At 35.7% G+C, this 20,172-nt stretch overlaps 1 protein-coding gene across 11 annotated transcripts in view; it reads left to right on the top strand.

The window, feature by feature from the left end:
- Nucleotides 1-20,172, top strand: part of Cyld (CYLD lysine 63 deubiquitinase) — a 65,689-nt gene that overhangs the window by 37,371 nt on the left and 8,146 nt on the right. For 5 of the 11 annotated variants that reach the window (XM_048792209.1, XM_048792214.1, XM_048792208.1 and 2 more), the window contains 8 exons: nucleotides 1,274-1,653; nucleotides 2,627-2,792; nucleotides 3,690-3,831; nucleotides 5,619-5,741; nucleotides 8,005-8,096; nucleotides 9,118-9,184; nucleotides 18,074-18,206; nucleotides 19,110-19,218. In XM_048792209.1, coding sequence (XP_048648166.1) covers nucleotides 1,274-1,653; nucleotides 2,627-2,792; nucleotides 3,690-3,831; nucleotides 5,619-5,741; nucleotides 8,005-8,096; nucleotides 9,118-9,184; nucleotides 18,074-18,206; nucleotides 19,110-19,218 — 1,212 coding nt within the window. The remainder of the gene's footprint in view (nucleotides 1-1,273; nucleotides 1,654-2,626; nucleotides 2,793-3,689; nucleotides 3,832-5,618; nucleotides 5,742-8,004; nucleotides 8,097-9,117; nucleotides 9,185-18,073; nucleotides 18,207-19,109; nucleotides 19,219-20,172) is intronic. The other 6 variants (XM_048792213.1, XM_015488746.2, XM_048792212.1 and 3 more) reach the window with 3 other exon arrangements.

Raw genomic sequence — 20,172 nt, 5'->3', positions numbered from 1 at the left:
TTTAGCTTTAATTTGTCTACTTCCTACAAAGGCAAGGATCTTGTCATTGATTTGTTGGTGACTTGATATTCTTCTTGCATTAATTGCCTTTACAAGTCTTTTTTCTATTTTTTTCTAGTTTTCTTTTTGTCTTATTAGTTTGCAGATCTTCTTCAAGTTATAATCTTTTGGTATCTATATATATCACAAATGTTTTCTCCTTGTGGCTCAAATTTTTGCACTCACTATGATATGATACCTTGTAGTGATTAAGTTCTTAATTTTAATATAATCCTACTCATCAGTATTTTTTTCTTTGTTTCATGTGCTAATGTTTAAGAAATTTCTTTCTATCCTAAGTCATAAAGAACATTCTTCTGTATTATCTTCCAGAAGTGTATAGTTCTGCCTGTTGTGTTTGTTTTCAAGCCACTTAGAACTGATTTTGTGTAGAGTGTGAGTAGGATTCCAGTTTAATTTTTTAAACATATGGATAACTGGTATCTCCACACCATTAAGAAGTGCCTTCTTTCCCCACTGGTCTGCAGTGCCTGCCGTCAGCGGTATTAATCATTTTAAGGAAACAGCTTTTGGCTATGACATGATAATGTGTTTGTTTTCTCTTTCATTATTTTCTGTCTTTGTGTTTATTTTGGATTGGATCTTCTTTCTTGTAATAACAATTTATTACATTAATTTTTGTTCTTTTGTTTATTCTTGCTTACTTTTATGGGGAGGTCATTCTGTTCTTCCAAATCCTCTGTTGTATGCTGAGTTCATTAATATCTGGGCTTTCCTTTTTTTTTCTAAAATAATCTGTCTATAAATTTCCTTTATAGGTATTACTTTGTGTTCCACAGCTTTTCTTTGTTTCCTCTGTTTCGCTCCTTTCATTACTCCTTTATTTTGAAAACATCGTCATCTTTTCTTTGATTCATAAAATTTAGAATCATTTCTTAAAAATGTTGGTGTCTTTTGTACTGATTCATAATTTGATTGGGCTATGGATAAAGAATATAGGCTATATGACATCAATAAGTAATAGATTTTTCTTTTGTGTGAACAGTTGGGTGCCATTTAGTGAGGTAGAGAAGTTTGCAGGTGGGCAGAGAAGCAAGAATGCTGTTTTGGAGATATTAATTTGCAATGCCTGGAAGAATCCTCACAGAGAGGCCATGCAGGCAGTTGGACTAGAGCTGTATGTTAATTTTTAGATATGTAAATCCTATTTAATGTTTAAGGCGTGTTTGTGATTCTTGAATATATTTCTCTAATTAAGAATAATTTTTCGTAGTTGCAGAAGACCCTGCAAAGTCACTAACAGAGTTATCTTCAGAATTTGGACATTCGTCACCGCCACTGCAGGCTCCTTCCATGAACTCCTTATCCAGTGAGAACAGATTTCACTCTCTACCATTCAGCCTGACAAAGGTGCCTAATTCCAATGGAAGCATTGGTCACAGCCCGCTTTCTTTGTCAGTTCAGTCTGTGATGGGGGAGCTGAACAGCGCGCCTGTCCAGGAGAGCCCGCCCTTGCCCATGTCTTCTGGCAACTCTCACGGTCTGGAGGTGGGCTCGCTGGCTGAAGTCAAGGAGAACCCTCCTTTCTACGGGGTCATTCGTTGGATCGGTCAGCCCCCAGGACTGAATGAAGTACTAGCTGGCCTGGAACTGGTAATTTAATTTGATCCAAAAATTATAATTCTTTTCTAAATGGGGTTTTGTGCAGAATATTTCCTATTATATATTTCTTGGCAAATCATCGTGAATGTCCAAAAATTTGGAGAAAAATTTCATGATGTGTTGCCTGAATTCTTTTTGCCGCTCCTTAGGCTTCTGCCTCGCCTGTTTCTAATGTTAGTTGATCCGTGTCCAAAAAAGAAGAATTGCGTTTTAGGTTAATGTATTTAGGCTTCTTATATTGAGTAGAATGCAATAAGGGAAGCAAATTGTTAATTGTTACCAGCTTTTACTTTTCTTGTTTCGCCTTGTTCCCTATAAAGCTAAATCATTGGCCTTAGAACTAACCATCGTTTTCTCAGGTCTTTTGGTATCTTTGGTAGAGGGAAAGATTTTCCTTTTGGAGAGTAGGAAAGCCTGTTTGGCATTGCACAATCAGGAGAGGGGAATTTGAATACATTTAGCTTTTATTAAAATATATTTCTTGGTTTGTTTGCTTATTTGTTTGTTTTCATGCTAATAAGCACTATTAGAGGAGTACTTAACATAATTGTCCTCCTCGTTTCCCTCTGTGTGTGTATTTAGCATTGCTGGGGATTGAACCCAGGGCCTTCCTTACCTGTACCAGGCAAGTACCTAACCACTGAGCTACACCCGAGTTCATTCCTTGGTTTTAATACTTGCGGAAATAGTACAAAGAAAGTCAGGTAACCAGGGAAGGCCTAGGCAGGTGTTCTGAAAGGGAATTCTTTGAGGAGTTCCTGTTGGATTAAGGAATTCACTTCTTAAATCATTAGCTAAAGGCTCGATGCTTTGATTCCGCAACCCCTTTTTCTTGATGCAGTTTGCAGTACACGTGGAGAGGGAATTCGGAGAAAGGGTCACTAGGAGCAGCTGCGGGCGCCTTAGTTCTGTGTGTCTATCTTCGCGGCGTGGTGTAATGCATGTGGAAGCCTTTCTTTTCCAGGAAGATGAATGCGCAGGCTGTACAGATGGAACCTTTAGGGGCACTCGGTATTTCACCTGTGCCCTGAAGAAGGCGCTGTTTGTTAAACTGAAGAGCTGCAGGCCTGACTCGAGGTTCGCGTCCCTGCAGCCTGTTTCCAATCAGATAGAGCGCTGTAACTCTTTAGGTATCGGATGCTTTTCATTTACTTACCAATCTGGAATGACTTCATTTCATACCATTTTGTATTAGTGACAGTAACAGTGTTTAAGTGATTTTCATGCCAATTGCTCGTAAGCTTTCAAACCAGTAAAGATTGTTACTTGGTATATCTGAAAGTTAGTTAGCCTAGAAGAGCCATTTAAAAAAGTGTTAGGAATAGTGTCTTGGATGCAAAAGGTGGGAGTAGGGGGATTTGTTTTTTTCTTCTTACTGATTACAGATGTTTACTTTTCAGCAATACAGGGGCTAGAAATTGAACTGTGTTCCTCTTTTTTGGCATCAACGTCCCCTATAATGTATTGGTTAAGTATATCAGTCAGCATGTCTTACCAAGAAATCAGGGTTTGTCTAAATAGTCTTAGATTGAGGCTGGAGGAGAGCTGTTCTCATCACTTGGAAGAGGTGGTGGCTTTCTGATGCTATCCCTTCCCACTTCTGAATAACAGTGGCGCAGCAAAGAGTAGGTATAAATAGGAAGGTGTAATAGGAAGGCCATTTTAATGAAGCATGTTTTTCTTACTGTTGAAAGAGTACTTTATATTTTTTGTTTTCTTTTTGTACTTGAAAATATGAGACATTGTGGATAAATAATAAAGTATTTTAGGAGCAAAATATTTTGCTTGACAGATGCTTTTTACACATTACTTAATACTCTAAAGTGCTTTTCAAATTGTGGAGGAAGCGAGTTTGAAAATGAACAATAGTGTTGTTTTACATGCCAAGTTGAATTGATTAATGAAAGTTGATAAACAAATATTTTTTATCAAAATACCAAAATATATTTTAAAATGAAGACACAGTTTGAAAGTTTCTTTTTAATGGTTTAAAAGAATTCTTTTCATTTTTTTTTTTATCTTTTCAGCCTTTGGAGGCTACTTAAGTGAAGTGGTAGAAGAAAATACTCCACCAAAAATGGAAAAAGAAGGTTTGGAGATAATGATTGGAAAGAAGAAAGGTATCCAGGGCCATTACAATTCTTGTTACTTAGACTCAACCTTATTCTGGTAAGTTTAAAATGAATGCAGTAGGTATAGAGTGTGTGTGTGTGTGTGTGTAAGAGAGAGAGAGAGAGAGAGAGAGAGAGAGAGAGAGAGAGAGAGAGAGAGAGAGAGAGNATGTACCGAGGGCAGCTGGAGCGAGTAGGCACGGTGTCTTTGAACATGAATCAAATAACATGACTTGCAGTAAGCTCTTGGCCGATGTGTTCTGTCTTTGTTTTAGTAGGTAGAAGGAATCTTTAAACTGCTTTCTTTAAAAAAAATTATGTTCCATAGAAGCCCTGTTGTTCCTATATATGTAGTTTTTTCCCAAAATGGAACAACTTAGCATGGCAAGAATCATTAGACTCTGAAGACTGAACCAGGAGTCTTTAGGCCCTAAGGACCTTGCATTGCCAGTTCCATTAATTGTATAGCTATGTCATCAGAATCAGGGAGTTTACATGACATGTTAAAATTCTAAAAGTAGGAAAAAGAAAAAAGATGGTAGGCCATCGTGATGATAGAGTACTTTCAACTCACAGATGTTTTGTCAGGAGCAAACATTATGGCATTGAGATAACATTCATTAGATTTCTTAATAAAAATCTGTATTAGACAAGTTTTGTTTTCTTTGAAACCAGGAAGTTTCTGTTGTTACTTGTCGCTTTCCTTGCGACTGAAACACTCAGGGGCACTCTAAGGGAACTGGGCTGCATGAAATAATCACACAAGAGACAGAGATACCTTTTTCTTTGGGTTCCTGTGATGGCCCCTCTGACCTTAAGGGTCCACAGAAAGAGAGAGAGAGCGAGCGCACGCTGAACCCTTTTATTGAGGAGAAGCCATTCGAATGAGGCAAGGGGCCAGGTTTCAGTGGGAGGCTGAGTCTAGCTTCCTGATGTCTGTTGTCAGCAGGTTGACTGACATCTGGGAAAGCCACACCCAAAGACAGAGCAAGAGAAGGGGACACACAACGGGCGTTTCCATGGAACATTCTATCCCAAACAGGGCCAAGGAGTAATATCACAAAGGACCAGGTGAACGTATGTAGCTCAATCCATGGGGCAACACGCCTGTGTCCGAAGATGCGTCCTCAGACTTCCAGGACGGGGCAATGTCCAGGTCACTATGAGATGTAGTGAGGGTCAGAGCCTCTCCAGCTCAGGGAAGGAGAATGTGAATCATTCAGACTGGATCCCACAGTTACTCACTCACAAGTGATTTTAAGGGAATTTAGGTATTCGCAAAGTGGCAAAAGGGAGATAATGTTTGAGATAGAATGTTCCATGGAAATGCCCGTTGTGTGTCCCCTTCTCTTGCTCTGTCTTTGGGGGTGGCCGTCCTAGAAGTCAGTCAACCTGTGACAGCAGACATCAGGAAGGTACACTCACCCCCTGAAACCTGACCCTCTGCCTCATTTGAGTATTGCACTGAGTTGCTTTTGCTTTGAGAAGTAGTTTCCAAACGTCCTCCTGTGTTGTCCATTGTGGTGTGACTCAGATTTGTAGACCCCCTTTTAACTTTTGCGAAGAAGTTTTTTTCATCATATTTTTATCCTTTAACACTGTCAATCTATAGTTTGCCTTCTTGGCTTTACTATTCTTAACCTGAAAGAATCTGAAGACCTGAAGATGGGACCTGGGGGGTCTTCACAGGGGTCTTGGTTGCCCATGTTCATGAAGAAAGTGAATGTTTATGTTCTTTGTTCTCTTAGACTTTGCTTCTTTTCCTTTTGTGATTCTTTTTATAATCTATTTCTTGAAAAATGATCTTTTTTTATCATGAGGGAAAATAATGATTTTATTTTGCAGCTTATTTGCTTTTAGTTCTGTTCTGGATACTGTGTTACTTAGACCCAAAGAAAAGAATGATGTAGAATATTATAGTGAAACTCAAGAGCTGCTGAGGACAGAAATAGTTAATCCTCTGAGAATGTAAGTACAAGGAAGATTTTTTGCCTTTACATGGTATTCTGTTTGCTGTTATCCTGTCCAGTAGTAAATTTATGTCCTGCTTTCCTGTAATAAGAAATGGGAAAAAATTAGTTGTCATGGTGAAATACTGATTTTATTTTAGGCTTTGTTCTTTGTATTTCCATTGCTTATTTAATTTCTTAAGTCTGACCAATGCATAGAACATAGTGTATTCCTTGAAATGCTTTGAACCATTTTAGTGGAGTATACAATAAGTTAGCAATTGCAGTAGGTATAGAAAAACCGATACATAGCATTTGGCTTTCTTATCTTTTGAAACAGTTTATTCCAACAGTACTACTAATAATAATCATACTAATTAGCAAATTGGTACAATATGGCTTCTTAATTTATATCAAAGAAAAAAGTAGGGAAAATTTTTATTTATAGAATAGCTACTATTCAATATTTCTGTATTAGAAACAGATGAGATGTATTTTAGTAGCATGTTTTATTTTGAGGAATATTATTTAGGCCTCTTTCCATCTAATTTTAATCAGGTGCTGAATCAGGTGTATTCTTTTTTCATTCCTGGTTTAGAAAATTAGAATGTAAAATTTTTTTTTTTTTTTTTTTGCTTTTGGCCACAGGAAGCAATTTGTACTAATCTAATCGCAAGTGACAGAACACCATTTAGTAAAGATTTTTGATAAGAGGTAATAGAGAGATATGATAATGTCACATTATAAAATTTAAACTCTGAAGAATTAGGCCATGAATCATAAAACAAATTTGGAAATACAGAGAGAAAAGTATGTAATTTAAGTTCTGTATTAAGACTAATTAAAATTTGTGACATATTTTTCAATTAAAACAAAATATAGTTTAATATTTTGACCCAAAAAAGAAAAAAAAAATACTACTGAAATACAATGAGTGTTCCAGTGACCTACTATATTTTATGACTGGGAAAGTTAATTATAAAAGAATAAATTATCCCATTTATGTCTTTTGTTTTCTTTAAATTCTGTAATGAATTCTATAATTGTCTTATCCTTTAAGATGAGTATGAATCTTGGGCTGAGGATGTGGCTCAAGCGGTAGCGCGCTCGTCTGGCATGCGTGCGGCCCGGGTTCGATCCTCAGCACCACATACAAACAAAGATGTTGTGTCCGCCGAAAAGCTAAAAAATAAATATTAAAAAAATTCTCTCTCTCTCTCTCCACTCTCTCTTTAAAAAAAAAAAAAAAAAAGATGAGTATGAATCTTGATTTTCACATTAATTGTTTTGTCTTATGCCAACTTAGTTCTCTATTTCTTACTCCCAGGTAATTGATACTAGAGCAAGATAGGTCAAATTCAAAATTCTTTAAACATATTGCCACTTCTTCCTTTACAAAACATCATAAGTCCATTAATAAACATTTTTTTGTATACTGTTGTCCACCCAGTTAAGAGTCATAGTTTATGACGCTCTAATCCCATCCACTTCAAAAAGCTTGTCAGGTGACCTTTTGCAGTCAACAGTCCCTGTGTTTGCATCTCTATTTTAGCTGACTGGTTTTTTGATAATAAAACCCTGCTCTCAAAAGCAGAGACCCTATCTTTTCAACCTTTCCCCTTCTCCCAGGGGCTGATCTCTTGGGTGACTGTGTAAGTGGTAGCTGCTCAGTGTAGTTGGTTGCAGAGAACTAATGAGTAAATATAAAACAGTATAAAAATGAATATAAGATTGGCTGGTTCTGACTTGTGTTAAGCCCATGGTGGAGTTTTGTCAAGGATCTCATTGATTTTATCCTGTAGTCAGACAAGATGAAAGAAAATGGTGTAATGGTGGCGATTGGTTTGATTATAGATTTTAGTTTCAATACCTCATCAATTCCCTTTCTAATTTCCTTTGGAAGTTGTTTCTTCTTTAGTATTAAAAGGATGTTCTCTCTCAAAATAATATATTCTGTTTTATAATGTAAATTTTAAAAAAATTTTAGGCAAATATTATTTTAAAATCCATCATCCCAAACTTTTAACATTATTTTTTTTCTTTTATTAGTATTTAACAATCATTTTTAAGGTATATAATAGTGTTTGGGATAATTCTAGTTCTAGTTCTGTAATTTTTCATTCTTTAATCATTCTTATATTTGTGTTCTTCAAAATCATTGCCTTGTCTATTAATTCATGACATACTGGAGTTGTTATAAGAAATGTCTCATTGTTAAGACATGTCGAATAATTTACTATATAAGCCCATGTCAGCAGTTAATAGTTTTTTTCCTAACATAGATATGGATATGTATGTGCCACAAAAATTATGAAACTGAGGAAAATACTTGAAAAAGTTGAGGCTGCATCAGGATTTACATCTGAAGAAAAAGGTGACCACCTTAATTTATACTATATGCATTGAAAATGACTCAAAAAGATATGAATATGCTAATTGCTAGCTGAAACATTGTTTGTGTGGTGTCGGGTATAGTTCTAGCTTAGAATTTGTGGGGAGCAGAGCTGGGCATATGGCTCAGGGGTAGCATACTTATCCAGCATGCAAGAGGCCCTGGGCTCTATCCTGTCCCCACCACTGAAAAATTAGAGTTTTGTCAAGGATTTCTTTGAGCTCATTACAATGCAAACAAGATAAACAAAAAGGAATTATTTTTCTATGTGACACACAATTTTCTCCATGTTTTATAAATTCATCTTTTCTTCTACAAGTGAAGAATGATGTGGAAGAATGAACCCCTTTAAGAAGCTGGCTGGTTCTAGTGTATTAAATGAATAGATGCAAGAAAGAGTTCTTTTCTTTCCCCCAGCCCTGACCCTCTGAGTCACTTCTCTCCTGTGGGGAAGGGTGCAGTGAGTCGTCTATGTGTACCATTGGTTTTCCTTGTAAATAGAAGGTACAAAATGGCCTTTTATGTACACATATACATATGTACATATGTTTATGGTCAGTGTTTTATTCTGTTCATAGCTAATGGATTTTCTCAAAAGATTTAACTTCTGACTTTGACCTTATTAGCAATGTACTTGTAACCAGCTATAATGTTTGGAGGCTGATAGTTATTTAACCAGCAGGAAAAAGAGGGCACACTTCAGGTTTTATTCTATTTAATCTTAAACCCTCCAAACCAAAAATTATTTCACTGTATATAAATGATTATATCCTTCCGAATATAATAAAATTATATCAAAATTGAAATATAATACTTTACTATAGCCTTCAAATTTTGTTTGTATTTTTTCCTTTGTCAGGAAAAATTGAAAATTATGAGTTTAATTGGAATACTACTGAATGAACAAAATCGAATTCAGTATAGAAATATGGTTGTAATAAGTAAAGAATAAAAGGATTTTAGCATTTTGTCTGTGACTTATTTGATTTTTATTTTCTCCTAGATCCTGAAGAATTCTTAAATATCCTGTTTCATCATATTTTAAGAGTAGAACCGTTACTAAAAATAAGGTAACTTTTAAATTATGATAGAAGTATTGTTTAGGGCTCTTAATCCTGTGAGGCAGGTACACATGCAAGTACATCTTAATCATTGTTGTCTTTCTTGTGCCAGACTTGACTTGAAGAACAAATCCAGTGGCAGTTTATGTCTTTAACCCACAAAATAAAAATTACTTCAATTCATTTTCTTACAAAACTATATATGAATGTTTTTGTAATTTCAGTTAATGAACCTTGTAAGATGATCTCATTCTAACTTAGTCAAACACTGGAAGAACATTGCTTTTGGCCACCCACCAGTCAGCCACCAGTCGGCTCCTGTGTCCTGAGTTTTTTAAAATGGTCTTTTCCTTCCCCACAAGTTGAAGGACACCTCAAATTTAATGCCTTGAAGTTCTTAGTGTTCTAGGTAGCTGGACTTCCCAGGTAGTTTGAGTGTCCGAGTCTAAATGGGGGACAGTTTTCCATTTTGGCCTGGGTTTCTCTGTGAAAATGCTGGTAATGTATTATCCTCTTCCTTAAAAGCTGATCATAGGCAAACACTCTTACCTCTGTGCCTTGAGTGATGTTGTTTGATGCCAGTGTGGAGCTGATGGGTGAGAAGGAAGAAAGAGGGGAGTGCCACAATTATAATCATGATGGTGTTTGGGAAGTTCTAAGAAATGAAATAAGACATGATACAAAAGCATCAGGTACCCATTTATTACCTGGTCAAGCATAATATAGTCATGTGTACATCTAGAAAATCCTAGAAAATTGTCTAGAAATTGTTAGAATTAACAAAAGAGTTTGTAATTTAGCCATGTAAAAATAACCATGGAAAAATCAGTCGCATTTTTGTATACCTGCAAGCCCAAAGGAGAAAGGGACAATTTCATGCTTAATGAAGGTAAAATATTAAGCAACCAATTTCTTGAGATAGATTTTTAAAAAGACTTAAACAGAGCTGAAAGGTAATTTAATTAGTGAGAAAGACTGTTTTTAAAGTAGGAAGATTAAATAACTTGAAGATGCTAATTTTTTTGTTTGGTACCAGGGATTGAACTCAGGGGCACTCAATCACTGAGCCATATCCCAGCCTTATTTTTGTATTTTTATTTAGAGACAGGGTCTCACTGAGTTGCTGAGCACCTTGCGGTTGCTGAGGTTGGCTCTGAACTTGCAGTCCTCCTGCCTCAGCCTCCCGAGCTATTGGGATCACAGGTGTGCACCACCACACCCAGCTAAAGATGCTGATTTTTATAACATAGTTTTCACATAACCAGGACTTAGCCTTTTTTCTTAACTGAAGAAGGTGATTTTAGAGTTCTCTACCAAGTGAAGTGGGAAAAATATTGAATAATTCTTTTATTTAAAAAGTCCTATTATAAGCTTAAAAAGGCAAAGCAATAGACACTAAAACAGTATGTGATACTGGTATAACGTTAGAATCATCAGTCACTAGAGCTGGATGGAAAGCCCAGTAGTATTCCAGTGTCTTGGAAATCCTCCTTCAAACACAAATGAGGGAAGAAAGATATACACAATGCAGGGCATCTGGCGGGCAGTCGCGGAGAAGAAGGTCAGTTTTGTTTTTCATCTCTTAAAGAAATAAATTCCAGATTCTAAAAACAGTTGTTTTTTTCCTTTTATTTCCCTAACCCAGCACACCTAAATGGTGTCATGCCTCCTGGGTTAGCCTGGGTGGAGGTCTGCAGCGATTCTCAGGGAGCGAGGAAGGGTCAGACCCTGATGGAGTCGGAGGCCTTGGAGTCTGGAGAGAGCCGGGGAGCCCTCCACTCCCTGAGGGCTCACTGATCCCCACCCCTAGGCAACCTCTGATATTGCAAGTCACTGTTTAAAGACAATAAAGGAATATTTTAAGTTAGTATTTTTTCCCCAAATGTCATTTTTCTCCTGAACTCATCTCTTTCTGACTGAGGGAGAATCAGTGGAGCGGCAACAAGAGGACCTTACAAACCAGAGTGATAAATAGTCCAACGGAGAGCTAGCTATTAGACATTTTTAAATGATTGAGGAGACAAAAGAGGGACTAGATACCAATGGAGGTTAAAAGATTTGATCAACAGCATCAAAAGATCAACAGAAGCAAATAGGCAAAAGTGGAATCACCAGAAGTAGGAAATACGTCATGGGTGGAGGAAGGACCTCACCAGGGGTAATGCACACTGCGCACAGAGTCAGAGAACAAGGAGCGGACGAGCCATGAGGAGGGTACACCCTCACACAGAGAGGGGACAGGGAGGGAGCAGCCGTGCAGGAGACCTTCGGAATTTCTGACAGACTTAAATTCTAAGAATAAAGATGTACAGAATTCTTTAAGAAGCAGGAGTAAATGACCACTCAGAGACTTATTACAACATGTACTTTAGAAAGACAAACTGGATTTAGAATGAAAGAGTGGGATGCAAGAAACACGGAAGAATCAAGAAATTGGTAAACTTGGGTAAATTAACTTTCACATTTAAAAAATAGTGACATTGCTGTAATAATAGTGACTATTTAACTGCATGTGCAGCATGAAGGTAGAGCTCAGTCATGGCCGCTGAATGAGAAGGTGGTAATCAGAGGCAGGCAGAGCAGAGCAGAGCAAAACAGAGAAAAAACAAGCAGGACAGCATCCTCCGTCAGGAAGCAAACGGGAGTTTTCTGATTCAATGCCGAGTCCTTCTCATTATAGAAGGTGGTCTGAGTATTCCTTGTGGATGTCTGTGGGGTAACCCAGGACTGAAGGGAATGTTAGTGGCTACCCATTATAGTCTGTGTGGCAACAGTAGATAGACCAAAAAATATCTGAGTCCACAAGTGTTCTCATGTCCTCGTCGATGTCCATTTTCTTTTGAAGTGGACCCATTTATACCCTTCTGCCCTTGGGTTTTCCTTAGTGGAGAATAGATCTAGGTTCAGAGTTGGCTGAACCAGAGTTTATATATGACTATATAAACCTTGTTGTGATTCCTTAGGGTTTTAGCCTTCCAAAACCTAAGGAGTGAGGTTCGCATCCCATTCTTCTGCCCCATGTCTCAGAGCCCTGTGCTTTCTACTTCTGGATTTCTGGTTTTTTCTCTGTGTTTGCAAGTCACTGCTCCCTTAAATACCTCTCCTTCCCTGTCACCATCTTTATTTCTACTTCTTTTGTCTTTTTAAATCTTCATTTGTTCTTTTTAGTTATACATGACAGTGGATTTATTTTGATATATCATGCATATATGGAGTACAATTGCCCATTTTTGTGGTTGTACATGATGTGTATTAATATATGAACATAGGAAAATTATGTCTGATTCATTCTACTATTTTTCCCATTCCCCCCCTCCAATCTGATGCACACCCCCGCCCCACCCTGCCACCTATTGTGAGTCAGCATCCACATATCAGAGAGAACATTCAGCCTGGATTTTTAGGATTGTGTTATTTCACTTAGCATGATAGTTTCTAGTTCCATCCATTTAATGCAAATACCATAATTCAATTCTTCTTTATGGCTGAGTAATATTCCATTGTGTATATGTACCATATTTTATTTATCCATTCATCTGTTGAATGGCACCTAAGTTGGTTTCATAGCTTAGTTCTTATGAATTGAGCTGCTAGGTGCATTGATGTGGCCACATCACTGTAGTATTGCTAATTTTAAGTCCTTTGGTTATATGCCAAGGAGTGGGATAACTGGGTCAAATAGTGGCTCCATATCAAGTTTTCTGAGGAATCTCCATACTGCTTTCCAGAGAGGTTGTACCAATTTGCAGTCCCACCAGCAATGTATGAATATACCTTTTTTTCCACATCCTCTTCAATATTTATTGTTACTTGTGTTCTTGATAATTGTCATTCAGACTGAAGTGAGATGAAATCTCAATGCAGTTTTAATTTGCATTTCTCGAATTATCAGTGATGTTGAACTTTTTTATATATTTCATATACAGTTGTATTTCTTCTTCTGTGAAGTGTCTGTTCAGTTCCTTTGCCCATTTATTGATTTGGGTTTTTTTTTTTTTTTTTTTTTTTTTGTGTGTGTGTGTGTGTTAAGTTTTTTGAGTTCTTTGTATAACCTGGAGATTAATGCTTTATCTGAGGTGTGGGGGTGGCAAAGATTTTCTCCCATTCTATAGGGTCTCTGTTCACGTTCTTGATTGTTTTCTTTGCTGTGAAGAAGCTTTTTAGTTTGATACCACCTCATTTATTGATTCTGGGATTTTACTTCTTGCACTTTAGAAGTCTTGTTAAGGAACTTGGTTCCTAAGCTGACATGACAGAGGTTTGGGCCTACTTTTTCTTCTAGTAGTTGCAGGATCTCTGGTCTAATGCGTAGGTCCTGGATCTCCTTTGAGTTGAGTTTTGTGCAGGGTGAGAGCTAGGGGTCTAATTTCATTTTGTTACATATGAATTTCCAGTTTTCCCAGCACCATTTGTTGAAGAGGCTATCCTTTCTCCAGTGTATGTTTATGGTGCCTTTGTGTGTAGTATGAGATAACTGTATTTATGTGGGTTTGTCTTCTGTTCTGTGTGTCTTCTGTACCATTGCTCTTCATGTCTGTTTTGGTGCCAATACCATGTCATTTTTGTTATTGTAGCTTTGTAGTATATTTAAGGTTGGTATTATGATGCCTCCTGCTTCACTTTTCTCACTGAGGATTGCTTTGGCTATTCTGGGCCTCTTATTTTTCCAAGTGAATTTCTTGATTGCTTTTTCTATTTCTATGAAGAACATCATTGGAATAGGAATTGCATCAAACCTGTATAGTGCTTTTGGTAGTATGGCCATTTTGACAATATTAATTCTGCCTATCCAAAACCATGGAGATCTTTCTGTCTTCTAAGGTCTTCTTCAAATTCTTTCTTAGATTTATGTAATTTTTGTTGTAGAGGTCTTACTTTTTTTTTTTTGGCATATGTTGAGAGAATCATGTGATTTTGTCTTTAAGTCTATTCATGTGATGAATTACATTTATTGATTTCCATATGTTAAACCAATCTTGCATCCCTGGGATGAACCCCACTTGATCATGGTGCACTATCTTTTAATTATGTTTTTGTATGCAATTTGCCACATTTTATTAAGAATTTTTGTATCTATGTCCATCAGGGATATTGGTCTGAAATTTTCTTTTCTTGATGTGTCTTTGTTTTTTTGTATAAGGGTGATGCTAGCTTCATAGAATGAGTTTAGAAGGGTTTCTTTCTTTTCTATTTCATAGAATAATTTGAGGAGGATTGGTGGTAATTCTTCATTGAAGGTTTGGTAGAGAATCTGGTTCTGAGCTTTTGTGGTAGGCTTTTGATGGCATCTTTAATTTTATTGCTTGAAATTGACCTGTTTAAATTTTCTATGTCCTCCTGATTCAATTTAGGTAAGTCATATGTCTCCAGAAATTTGTTGATGTCTTCAAGGTTTTCTATTTAGAGTATAAATTTTCAAAATAATTTTTGATTATCATCTGTATTTCAGTTTTATCCATTGTGATATTTCCTTTTTCATAATAAATTTTAGTAATTTGAGTTTTTTTTTCTTTCTCTTTTTTAGCGTGGCTAAGGGTTTATCAATTTTATTTATTTTTTTTCAAAGAACCAGCTTTTTTATTCTAATTTGTTACATATGACAACAGAATACATTACAGTTCACATTACACATATAGAGCACAATTTTTCATATCTCTGGCTGTATACAAAGTATATTCATACCATTCGTATCTCCGTACATGTACTTAGGGTGATGATGTCCATCTCGTCCCACCAAAAGAACCAACTTTTTGTTTATCAATTTTTTGTATTGTTTCTTTTGTTTCAATTTCATTGATTTCCTGTTTTCTACTGCTTTTGTATGGTTTGTTCTTCTTTTTCTAGGACTTTGAGATGTGATGTTAGGTTATCTATTTGTTGACTTTCTATTGTTTTAATGAATGAACTCGATGCAGTGAACTCTCCTCTTAGCACTGCCTCCGTGGAGTCCCAGAGGTTTGATATTGCTATTCTCATTCACCTCTGAGTATTTCTTAATTTCATCCCTGATTTATTCTGCTATCCATTGGTCATTCAATAGCATCCTATTTATTCTCCAGGTGCTAGAGTAGCTTCTATTTTTAATTTTACCACTGATTTCTAATTTCATTCCATTATGATTGATAGAATGCAAGGTATTATCTCTGGGTTTTTTTTTTTTTTGTATTTTTTAAGAGTTGCTTTGTGGCCTGAGATGTGGTCTCTTTTAGGGAAGGATCTGTTTGCTGCTGAGAAGAAAGTGAATTCAGTTATTCATGGATGAAATATTCAAAATATGTCTGTTAAGTCTAAATTATTAATTGTATTTTTTATTCTATAGCTGCTTTATTTAGTTTTTGTTTAGAGGATCTATTCAGTGGAGAGGGGTGTGTTAAAGTCACCCAGTATTATTATGTTATGGTCTGTTTGATTCTTGACATTGAGAAGGGTTTGTTTGATGTACATGGATGCTCCATAATATGCAGGAATAAATATTTATGCTTGTTATGTCTTGTTGGTATATAATTCCCTTAATCAGTATGAAATGTCTTTCTTTGTCCCTTCTGATTAACTTTGGCTTGAAATCTGCTTTATGTGATATCAGGATAGAAACCCCTGCTTCCTTATGGGATCCATGTGAATGATATGTTTTTTCTTAACCTTTTACCTTCAGTCAGGGGATGTCTTTGCCTACGAGGTAAGTCTCTTAGAGACAGCATATTGTTGGGACTTGTTTTTATAATTCAGTTTGCCAGTCTGTGTCTTTTGATGGATGAGTTTAGGCCATTTACATTCAATGTTATTATTGAGAAATGATTTTTATTCCCTGTCATTTTGATATATTTCTGGTTTTTAATTTGAATTAGTTTTTCCTTTAATTGACTATGCTTCTATTGTAGTTCCTCCCTTAGCTGCTTTTCACTTTTGTTTTTAATATCTTCTTTATGAAAAATTGAGTACATTTTGTAGAGCAGGCTTTCTAATGGTGAATTCTTTTAACTTTTGTTTATCATGGAAGGTTTTTATTTCATTGCAAATTCTGAAGCTTAATTTTACTGGGTATAATATTCTTGGCATCCATTTTCTTTCAGAGCTTGATATATATTATTCCAAGACCTCTTAGCTTTGAGGGTCTGGATTGAAAAATAAGCTGAGATATGGATTAGTTTCCCTCTAAACATGACTTGTCATTTTTTCCTGGCAGCCTTTAAAATTCTATCCTTATTATGTGTATTAGGAATTTTTCTGTTGTAATTTTGTCTATTTGTGGTCCTGTAAGCCTGACTGGAGCAGCAGCAGCTGTGATGCTGGAAATTACTTCCTTATTTTATTATATCCAATCTCCAGACTCCCCAATCTGCTTTGAATGTCCAGTATTAAAGTACAGTAAAATCCCCCCACCCTTTGTTTTTCATTCACCCACCTTGCCAAGAAACTGCCTGTCTGCTTAGTTTCACACCATGGAATAGCCAGGAGAGCGACCTTCTCTATTCTACTATCTTGAAACTCCCATTTCAACTTCTTTTAACTACTCACCTCCACTACTTTCAACTTTTTTAGTTTCTTGTCGTATTTTTTTTCCTGTTTGCTATTTTTCCATGATTTTTGACTTTCACAGGAAAAAAATCCTGGCTTTTTGTAGCCATCAACAACCAATTAAAATGTTGGTACAGCATAACTGTCAAGTTTTCAAGTTATCATCTATTCTTATTATTGTGGATTCTCAAAAATCTTCTGCCTTGTTACCAAATAAATTATGTTTATTTGGGGACCTAATTTGTTTTGGGAAATGGGAGATTTCCTTGTTTATTTTTCCTTTCAGTATTGGGGATTGAACCCAGGGTGCACTATCACTGAGCAACATCTAAAGCCCTTTTTGTTTTTATTTTGAGACAGGGTCTCACCAAGTTGCTGATGCTAGTCTCGAACTTGTGATCCTCCTACCCTAGCCTCCCCAGTTGATGGGATCATAGGCATGTGCCGCCACTTCCCACTGGAAGTGGAAGGTTTCTGCAGGCTGGTCTCTGAATTGCTGATGTTTTATTATGAAGACTATGTTAATATTTTTTCTTAAAATTTTTGAAATCTAGATATATATATCTTGAAAAAAATAGTCTTACTCTAAACTCAGAAATTCTTTTAAAAAGTTAATAGTAAACTTAAAGATTATTAATCCTTTTGATAGAGTTAGTCTTACAGATTAATGGCATTCTGTAGTAAAATATTTAGAAGGGAAAATGCTCAATATAAGGGTTCCACTGTGGTTGGCATATTGTATGTTCTTACTTGGCATTTACTGAATAAATGAGTGACCCTCTAAAGAGTCAGCCTGCTCTAGCAGAAAGAATGTGATAAATAGTTGCTAGGACCCCTGGGTTCCATACCTTGCTCTGGTTTTGATCTGCTGGTAAGTTAATATTCTTATCTGTTAAAAAAAAAAAAAAAGAAAAAGAAAAAGTTAAGTTTTGTCTAGAAGGTCTTCTAAGAGTCTGTCTTAGTTACGTAAGAATTTATTGTCTTGTTTTAAGCATTAAGTGTAGTTTGGTGCATGCTGAATTTGGATGTTAAACTAAATGATTTTAGCTTCTGGCTATTGTTCACACAGTGTTTCTTGACTGGCGATGTTATTTCATGATTTTTCTCCTGGTCATCAAAAGAACTTTTGAATATAAAACTAAGACAAGAAATCATTTAAAGGTCTGCTGCATTATTACATTTAGGTCAACCGAGTTGCTGTCTTTTCCTCTGTTGTCAGGACTACGCAAAGCCATATCATCCCTTTCACATTTTTTTGTTCTTAAATCCTGTTGGAATGACTTTACATTCTGATTTAAGCATTTAATAATAAAGCACATATTTACTTTACTCTGATTTAAGCATTTAATAATAAAGTACATATTTTTTTCTGTGTGCTTTTAGATCAGCAGGTCAAAAAGTACAAGATTGTTACTTCTATCAAATTTTTATGGAAAAAAATGAGAAAGTCGGTGTTCCTACAATCCAGCAATTGTTAGAATGGTCTTTTATCAACAGTAACCTGAAATTTGCAGAGGTTAGTAACACCCACTCACTGTGTTTTATGTGATGGATTCTTAAGACTACTGGTAGATTCAATGTCTGTTAATTTTAACCAAGAATAGTTTGAAACACACTTTGTTAAAAAAATACAAATTCTAAAAAATGTACATTATTTCAACTTTGTCCTTATAGAAAATTCTTTAGACTAAAGATTGAACTTTTTAGATTTTTGTTGCCAAAGAAAATATGATGCTGATTTGTAACTTGAATACTTTTTATATAGTTTAATGCAAAGAAACATTGATTTTTAAAAAATAATTGTCATTTTACCTGAGCATATTATTCAATTATATTAAAAGAGAATATTTATTTTCCCTACATTAAGAGGCAGTGTCAACAAATTCATTTATGTTGGGTTGTTAATGAACAAGTGATAAAAATCAGGGTTTTTTTTACTATGAGTATTCTTATGATGTTAGTAGTGTGTGCTTATGGCTTATTTTTTATTGTATTCATCTCTGAACAGATGTTTTGATTAAATCTTAATAGCCGTAGGTATTTATTTTTAAGGAATCTCATCCTTCTGAAGACTGTTTCTGTATTATATTTGAAAGGAAAAAAAAAAAAAAAACCTCTTTCTCTAAAACTTTGATTAAATATAAACCTAGAGTAAAGTGGCACAATAGTCACTGTGTTATTTGGCACCTGAGGTTGTTGCTCCCTGACCTCTTGGAGTGGGTGTGTCTTGTGGCTGGTATTTTGCTGCTCTGTGTCAACTCATGTATGAGCCACTCCACATTCACCTGTGCATCCAGTTTTACAGGCCACCACATCATGGCAACAATCACTGCTTGGTTTGACAGCTAGGACTATTTCAGTTTCATAGGGAAAATTGTTTTTCACCTTTTGATTTCTAAAAATATGTGTTTCTTTTAAGGCACCATCATGTCTAATTATTCAGATGCCTCGATTTGGAAAAGACTTTAAACTATTTAAAAAAATTTTTCCTTCTCTGGAATTAAATATAACAGATTTACTTGAAGACAGTAAGTATAAGATTGCTGTTTGTTTTCCTTTTTAAGAAATTGTCAGGTCATTCTCATTAGTGGTAGATATAATACTTCTAAAAGCTGTAATCCAGAATCTGAAGAGTTTGGACACACTAAGCCAAGAATTTTAGTTCTTGAAATTTATTTCAAAAAATAATCAGAGATGAAAGTAAGCATATTATATATAGATATTCTTATTGTAATAGGATTAAAAAATTAGTCACAACCTAAATATTAATATGAAGGGAGTAGTTAAATGAATTGTATATCTATACAACGAAACTGCTGCCACTAAAATTCTCTTTTTGAAGACCAGTGTGTATACAAATGGTCGTGGTGTAGTATCAGGTAAAAAGGTAGTTACATTAGTTTCTACAAGAGGAGCCTATGCAGGTATGTGTCTATATAAACACCACCAATGTGCAGATTTGTAACTATTCATATGTAAAATTATTAGTGAAAATGCATAATATCAACAGTGGTTATCCCTTGCTAACTAAAATATAGATGCCTTCAGTTTTCTTCTTCACACTTCTTTGTATTTTTGAATTTTCATTAAATGATGTTTTATAACCATTGAGGAAAGCACCCTAGAATATATTATCTTAAAAAATGTTATCTGGTCAAAGAAAATGTCTTTTTTTTTTTAATTTTTTATTGTGGGTTGTTCAAAACATTACAAATTTCTTGACATATCATATTCCACACTTTGATTCAAGTGGGTTATGAACTCCCACCTTCACCCCATACACAGATTGCAGAATCACATCAGTTACACATCCATTGATTTACATATTGCCATACTAGTGTCTGTTGTGCTCCGCTGCCTTTCCCATCCTCCCCCCTCCACTGTATAACCCTGAGGCTCTCCTTCCATTACCATGCAATTTCCCTTCTCTCTCCCTTTCCCTCCCACCTCTGGGCAGGGCGTCACTTGAGGAATGTTGAAGC

The sequence above is a fragment of the Marmota marmota genome, unplaced genomic scaffold (genome assembly GCF_001458135.2).
Source record: "Marmota marmota marmota unplaced genomic scaffold, marMar, whole genome shotgun sequence".
Lineage (NCBI taxonomy): Eukaryota > Metazoa > Chordata > Mammalia > Rodentia > Sciuridae > Marmota > Marmota marmota.
Note: the sequence above shows the minus strand (reverse complement) of the source record. Positions and strands in the feature narration are given on the sequence as shown.